This window comes from Neoarius graeffei, chromosome 14 (assembly GCF_027579695.1).
Source record: "Neoarius graeffei isolate fNeoGra1 chromosome 14, fNeoGra1.pri, whole genome shotgun sequence".
NCBI classification, from domain to species: Eukaryota; Metazoa; Chordata; class Actinopteri; order Siluriformes; family Ariidae; genus Neoarius; species Neoarius graeffei.
In genome coordinates this window covers 43,151,350-43,159,420 of record NC_083582.1, presented here as the reverse complement: position 1 = coordinate 43,159,420, position 8,071 = coordinate 43,151,350, and the positions used below count along the sequence as shown (strand labels likewise).

The 8,071-nt window shown below is 46.5% G+C and overlaps 1 protein-coding gene across 4 annotated transcripts in view; it reads left to right on the top strand.

The window, feature by feature from the left end:
- The first annotated feature begins 209 nt into the window (after positions 1–209).
- The window catches only part of trrap (transformation/transcription domain-associated protein), a 198,789-nt gene continuing 190,927 nt past the window's right edge, over positions 210–8,071 (top strand). For 2 of the 4 annotated variants that reach the window (XM_060939723.1, XM_060939720.1), the window contains exons 1-2: positions 258–621; positions 945–1,116. In XM_060939723.1, the coding sequence (XP_060795706.1) occupies positions 1,017–1,116 (100 nt within the window). In that variant the 5' untranslated portion in view covers positions 258–621; positions 945–1,016. Of the gene's footprint in view, positions 238–257; positions 622–944; positions 1,117–8,071 lie in introns of those variants that run through there. The other 2 variants (XM_060939722.1, XM_060939721.1) reach the window with 2 other exon arrangements.

Below are 8,071 nucleotides of genomic sequence, written 5' to 3'. Positions count from 1 at the left end.
CTAGCTTGCTGTATTGAAAATGACAAAATAAATAACTGAGCACAAAGTGAGTTTACTGTGGTGAGATGTTTCAAGAGTAATCCTCGGTAATTTGGCGTGATATTAAACAGTATCAGGTTTAATATTCGGCTGGCGGAGTGAGGAATTCTTAAAAACAAAAACAAAAAAACCTTCCGCCATGTTCGTGTCAGCGTAACCGGAAGTACAATTAAAACTGCTTCCGCTTTCCGGTTGCTGGTGAGTCCGTGGGTGCTCTTTCTTTCTTTTTAGGGCTAGGATGTGGGATATAATAGCTTATTGGTCGTGTTGGTTTGTTTCAAGCCGGAAGCGCGAGTTTAATTCGGACAGAAGGGCGAAAAGGCCCCGGGTGGCTGAGTGAAGTGCTGGAGTTAGCGCCAGTGTGCTGGGAATCAATGGTGCGCCGCTTATTCTTCCTCAGGAGCCGAACCTCGGAGAGACCCTTTAATCAGCGTTTCAGGATTGAATGATGGCGTGTTGAAACTTGTGTGCATTGTTTGTTTTCTCTGTCTGGACCTTGACGCTGCAGTGGTGTGTCCGGTTCACCGCGGGCCGTGCTGTTAGCGCGCTAGTTAGCTTAGCCGCTCGCTGTGGAGCCTGCAGGTTGGCGCGCGTGCGGTTGAAAAGTTGACTGTGATGCTTAATGAAGTTTGTGTGCAGCTTTAAAGCATGCTCTCTCTCTCTCTCTCTCTCTCTCTGTGTGTGTGTGTGTGTGTGTGTGAGAGATGGGTGGTGTGTGAAGTACTGTAAAGCTCAGTGTTCTGCACTGCAGCCTGTTTGCGACACCGCCTTATTGATGCATTGCTGTTTATAAGTTCTTATAATGTATTTACTTTTCGTACTTGGATGACGTCACACTGGTTATAACGCACAAGAAATCGCGCGCCAGGTGTTGATCACAGTGTGTGTGTGTGATGTCATTGCAGACAGGATGAGTTTGAGCTGATTGACCCCGCACTCACTGCTCCGCCCTCCTTCCTGTTTGAGCTGCTGTCGTCATGGCGTTCGTGGCCACGCCCAGCGCCACCGTTGTGGATCAGACAACCCTTATGAAGAAGTACCTGCAGTTTGTAGCCGCCCTCACCGACAACAATACGCGTGAGTACCATCCATCCCATCCCATCCCATCCCACATCACGTCTTTCGTTTCTGATATGATGCTGATATCTGATTCCTTCTTTCCACTAACACGAACCAGGTGCTAGTTCCGGCTGGTAGTGGTAGTATTATGGCCCTTTTCCACTACCCTTTTTCAGCTCACTTCAGCCCGACACGGCTCGCGTTTCGACTACCAAAGAACAGCACGACTCGGCTCGCTTCAGCCCTGCTGAGCCCCTAAAACTCGCACCGTTTTGGAGTGGGGCTGAAGCGAGCCGAGTGAGGCTGGGGGCGTGAGCAGACACTCCCCTGTGCACTGATTGGTGAGGAGGAGTGTCCTCACATGCCCACACACGCCCCGCGAGCACGCTGGGATCTGTAAACACCGTAAACCCGGAAGAAGAATAATTACGAATTACGAGAATTTCTGAAGCCTTATGCGCCTCGCCTCATCTATACACTCTTGCCAGTATCTGTTGGCGTTGTCGGTGACAACAAGCTACAGAACCAAGACCAGCAACACTAACGACTCCATGTCCTCCATGTTTATTGTTTACTCTCCGGGTCGTGAGACGACCGCTTAAAAGCTCACTGATGTCACTGTTTGCGCCGCTTAACGACATCACGTGACATCCACCCACTTTCGCTAACTCCACCCAATGTGTCCACCCACTTCCAGCCAGCATGGTTCAGCGTGGTTGTAGTCGAAATGCAACTCCAATAGCCCCGCTCAGCTCGACTCAGCCCAACTCAGCACGGCACGGCTCAGCCCGACTCAGCCACGTTTGTAGTGGAAAAGCGGCATTAGTTCAAAGCCGCTTCAACCAGAAACTTCTGAAGGCCAATTTATGCTGACAACCCAGTCCTCGCAGATAGCGTCGCAGACAGTGTCTGCGTAGCCCCCCCACCTTCGCAGACACTCTGCGCGCACCTCCCAAAAATTGTGACCCTCGCAGACAGCGTCGCAGACAAGATGGCTCTGATTGGTCCACTCTGCATCCGCTGTACATGCACTTCCGCTTCCCTACTTTCCCGGTTTGGTTTGTTTTCACAACCAGCATTTTTAAAAACACGAGCGAAGATGGAGCAGCACGAAGAGCGGTTGATCGAGGAAGTGAGGAAGTACGTACATCTATACGACTCCAGTTCTAGTCATTATAAGTAACCGGAGGATAAACACTCCACTAACCACACCCACCAACTACTCCTAGCGATTTCGCGACTTCGCGCCCCCTTGCGTTGTGGCGGTGAATAACATCGCGCACGCCTATTACTCCCCGCTCAACGATAAATTACAACTGTCTGCGAAAAGCTATCTGCGAAAGCCTTGTCGCAAGAGAATGCAGAGGCCTTAATACCCCTTTTCCACCAAATCAGTTCCAGAGCTGGTTCGAGGCCGGTGCTGGTTCACAACTCGTTCAACTTGCGAGCCAGCTCAGAACCAGTTTGCTTTTTCATAGCTCGCGGTGCTAAGGGGAGCCACGTCAGTTACGTCGCTGTATACGTCAGTTACGTCGCTGCGTTTGCATAAACCTTGGCGCAAATATCGAAGCAAAAACAACGCGGAAGAAGCAGCAGCAACTAGCCTGGCAAGCCAGACTAAATGTGAATATTTAGTCTGGTCTCGGTCGTAGACATTTCCAAAGGGTGGGGGTGGAACAACCCGTTGTCTTTCAAACTGTCTCTGTGCGTATAGGCCAACGCTCTGACCGATCAGCGCAACAGTGACTGTGACGTAGTCAGAGCGACAGAAAGCAGTGGGGGAGGCCTTGAAATAAATAATTTTTCAAAATGCGTATTAATTAATAAACAGGTTCTAGATATTAAGAAGTTTGGAGATAAGGACCACAAGTTTGGAGTCTGTACCACATACACTCATTTTTTTTTTCCAAGTGTTTTTCAAGGGTTTGCTTAAACTGTTTTAGAGTTTTTATTTAGTGGTGTTTGGTGAAATAATTTCCCTTAAATTTAAAATAATGAGAAAATAAGAAACAATCAAAAAGTAATGTTTCAAAGCTGCTTATTAATTCTTCGTACTGCACAAACTAGCCCCATCCTTTTGGCTACGAGCGGAGCCAGCTGGTAGATCAGACTTTTGCCATAGCCGGTCGGCAAAACAGCGAAAACATCCTTCTTGAAAAGGAATGAGCGGACAGCCTCTTCCTGCTCATGTTTCAACGAAAACTCCAAGTGTAATTCTTCTACAACTGATTCCAAAGCGGAGTCAAACGCGCGCTGTTCACTAGCCGTAGCCATCTTTCCTGCTGCGCTTTCTCCAGCGTCACGCAGCTTTGTCATCACTCCTGCAAAAGCCCGCCCAAAGAATCCAAACAAAAACCTTGCATTGTGATTGGCGGGCACAATTTGATGCCCGGGTGTTTTGTTAATATGGTGCGAGGCTAGACCCACTTGTAGGCAAAAATATTTTTGGCCACTAGGCGGGTGGGTCTAGTTTACTAGGCTAAGCAACAACAATAATAATTAAAGCCGCAAGCGGCCTCGACGGGCCCTCGCGCCAGCGGCCAAGTGGGGCGGGGGCATGCGTCCCCGCGAAATACCTTCCACAGCTTCTTCGGCAAGAGACATTACCACAAGGTAGTGGTGTGAAGGAAAAGCATTATGGAATTATTTACCAAAAACCCGTTTTGGCGCAATTGCGTCGGCCAAAAACAGCGCCCCCCATGGACGAAAATTTCCAAAATGTGGTATACATGACATGGGAGGTAGTAAGAGGGTGGCCGTGAAGTTTGACCAAATTTGAGGAAAGACTGGAATTTTTGCCCCAAAATAGCGCCCCCAGTGGCGAAATATCACAGAAATTGGGTAACATGTCAGAAGCTCAATGAGTGATTTGCGTGTGAAGTATGAGCAGTTTTGAGCAATTAGAAGATTTGTTATGAATTTTTAAGCATGTAAAATTTTGCAGTGAAAATTGATTGACGTATAACTTCTGAACGGTTTATGCAACGTGAAACGTATTTAGAAACTTTTGTCAGCCATGTCTGTAGATCATGTCTATCAATTTTGGTGACATTCCTATGAACGGTCTAGGAGGAGTTGCGCCGAGTTCGTGGCCATGCATTTCGCACAAAAGTGAAATTACCTCACTTCCTGTTGGGCGTGGCTAATGCATAGGCATAACATTTTTGTCCGGCTTAGTGAGATACATATGCGTACCAAATGGCATGCCACTACTACAAACTACATGGCAACCAGGCACCTTAATGCGGGAGGCCAAAATCACAACGAGTTAGGGGGCGCTATAGAGGCCCTGAGGCCCGCCTGGAACTGGGCTTCTGGTTCTCAGTAGCGGTGGCAGTCTAAGAAAAAGGAGCCAAATTTCGTGCGTTGTCGACCATGGCAAGCGCCCCAATAAGGGTCTTGTAAAGAGTTTGCTTGGCAAGTTTGACAGATCAGAAGCTGCAATATCATTTCTGCCATAACCAGCACCCCCAGGGGCGAAAGTGCACAAAATTTGGTGTAGATGTCAGGTGAGCTATGAAGAGTTTGCGTATGAAGTTTGATGACAATTGAGTAAATAGAAGATGAGATGTAGATTTTTGAAGAATAAATTTTTTGGTTTTTCCCATGTCAGTAGGTGGCGCTGCGCTGTACATGAGCGATTATGAGTTGGAAAAATAAGTGTCTGCAACAGCAACGTACTCTCACAAGGTAGTGGTGTGAAGGAAAAGCATTATGGAATTATTTACCAAGAACCCGTTTTGGAGCAATTGCGGCGGCCAAAAACAGCGCCCCCCATGGACGAAAATTTCCAAAATGTGGTATACATGACATGGGAGGTAGTAAGAGGGTGGCTGTGAAGTTTGACCAAATTTGAGGAAAGATTGGAATTTTTGCCCAAAAATAGCGCCCCCAGTGGCGAAATATCACAGAAATTGGGTAACATGTCAGAAGCCCAATGAGTGATTTGCGTGTGAAGTATGAGCAGTTTTGAGCAATCAGAAGATTTGTTATGAATTTTTAAGCATGTAAAATTTTGCATCGAAAATTGATTGACGTATAACTTCTGAACGGTTTATCCTACGTGAAACGTATTTAGTAACTTTTGTCAGCCATGTCTGTAGATGATGTGTATCAATTTTGGTGACATTCCTATGAACGGTCTAGGAGGAGTTGCGCCGTCTTCGTGGCCATGCATTTCGCACAAAAGTGAAATTACCTCACTTCCTGTTGGGCGTGGCTAATGCATTGGCATTACATTTTTGTCCGGCTTAGTGAGATACATATGCGTACCAAATGGCATGCCACTACTACAAACTACATGGCACCCAGGCACCTTAATGCGGGAGGCCAAAATCACAACGACTTAGGGGGCGCTATAGAGGCCCGGAGCCCCGGCCAAGTTTGGGCTTCTGGTTCTGAGTAGCGGTGGCAATTCTCGGAACTGGTGCCAAATTTCGTGCGTTTTCGCCCATGGCAAGCGCCCCGAAAATGGCCCAACAGCGGAGAAAAATAAAGAAGAAGAAGAAGACGGAAGAAGAAGAAGAAGAAGACGGAAGAAGAATAATAATAGTGAACTCTTACAAGAACAATAGGGCCTTCGCCCATAGGGCTCGGGCCCTAATAATGGACGACTTCGCGTTTGTACAGCTGCGGCTTCTCGTTGCTTAAAAATGGCGATCTTTCGCGGTCTTATTGTTGTTGGTCTTAACTCCGCCCCCCGCTGACGTAAGCGGTTCTTTCCTCTGGCCCAGCAGAGAGTTGGTGCTAGCCTGGAACCGGTTTTTCTGGCCCAGAGCCAGTTCTTTGTCAGTGGAAACAGAAAACCCGGTTCCAAACTAAGCACTGGCCCCGAACCAGCCCTGGAACTGCTTTGGTGGAAAAGGGGCATAAGAGACTCTCAAATACCCCTTTTCGATCAACAAGGAATACTGTCCGTGCACCAAATTTTAACCCATCTAGAGCATGGGCAGCACGGTGGTGTAGTGGTTAGCACAGTCGCCTCACAGCAATTAGGTTTTTTGCATGTTCTCCCTGTGTCTGCATGGGTTTCCTCTGGGTGCTCCAGTTTCCCCCACAGTCCAAAGACACGCGGTTAGGTTAATATGGGACGGTCTTGAACGAGGCACCTAACTCCCAACTGCTCCCAGGGCGCTGTTACCCAGAGCAGTGGGTGGCCATGCTATGTGTGTGCGCTCATTGTGCATGTGTGTGTTCGCTGCTTTAGATGTGTTAAAGGACATGGGACATGGATTTTTTTCTGGGCATAATTATGTATAAAGGACATAAGAAATGCCATCTAAATCACTGCAGGGCGTCAAAAATGTGAAAATCATCACGTTATTCAAGTTTTTTTTATACATCAGCGTAAAACAAGGATTCGTTAATGAGCTAGGTGGTCACGTGACCCGTGACGTAACAAAAACTTTCCAAGGAGCCAGCGCTTGGGAATCTAATGTAAACAGGTTACCGAAATGGACACCATCGACAGTGACATTCCTGATGTTTCACAGAGATGTGAAGTTAGACCCTATCAATTCGAACCGATAGCTGGAAATTCACATGAACATAGATCTTGTCTTTACTCTGACGGGTCAGATGATTCTGAGAGCGAGAGTTCATTCAATCCCCATGAAACTGAAAGCGGTCGGCTCGATAACACTTCCTGGTAAGTTAAAAACAATTCTGCTCAAAGGCTAATGATCTGTTGAAAGAAGTATTATTTTTGTATCATACATTGAAAGTTCATCATAGATCTAGCTAAAGTCCGTTGCAAGCTAGATTTTTTTTGCTGATATTTTTCGAGATTGATTGAGATACAATGCTTCCAGAGTCCGAGATGAAAACATTCAAAATGGCGAAATGAGTCAGAATTATGATAATCAATAATTGATACACCCAAAATTATAATACTAATCCTTACCTCGGCTTTCAGTCGCTTAGCGAATGCACCTCGTGGTGGCCGTAGCACTTCGGGTTTCACTCCGCCATCTTGTTCCTGAATTGGGACGTTGGGAACGGCTCCATCTTTAAGTAGCCTCTTAAATTTGGCTTGGCAATTTAATATCGCTCAGTACCTGAGTATTAATGTTGAAAGAATCCTCAGTGAAATGGTCCGAACACAGTTTGTGGGAAACAGTAGGTGCAAAGTTTTTTCAACAGGTGTTCTGTAAAGTTGTCCTACTTAGCCTACTGTGCATGCGCGAAGCCGACTGCGCATTAGTGATGGGAATTTCGGCTCTTTTTCGGGAGCCGGCTCTTTTGGCTCTTCTTACTATAAGGAGCCGGCTCTTTCGGCTCCCAAACGGCTCCTGAGATTTTATTTTTGATTTAATTGCTGCAGTTAACTAGTTAATTAATTACATTATGTGAAAGTCTGTCTCTCTCTGAGGCACCTAAGGACAAAAAACTATTTCGGCTCCCCAACTCTGCTCCCACCGAAGAGCCGGCTCCCGTCGTTCACTTCGAAGAGCCGGCTCTTTGAACCGGATCGTTCGCGACCGACACATCACTACTGCGTATGCGCAGGTGAGCCCACACTTTCCTCAGCTTCGGGTCCTTGGGGAATGCAAAAAAACTTACTCCAGGGCATTTCCCATTGGAATTATTGCAACCATAAGCAGCACAATACACCATGATGTCCAATGTACTTTAAAGACTATAAAAACAATTTTCTTGTCATCCACTTCTCCATTCATCTACCCACTTGTGCTGTGCCCGAAAGTTTTTGCGGCGTATGATCACGTGACAGCGGCTCTTCCGGCTGTAGAAAATGCATATCGGAAGTTGAGCAGAAATGCCATATAATCATCACGAATATAACGATTTTGCTGAATTTAATAGATGATTTTGTATTTGTTGATGCAATTAATTCATATTTTTAATGGAAAGAAACTGATATAGCGTGCTTTTATGTTTCATGTCCCATATCCTTTAAATGCAGAGAGGAAATTTCACAAGTGTGTGATGAATAAAGTTGTGCTTGCTTTCTTTC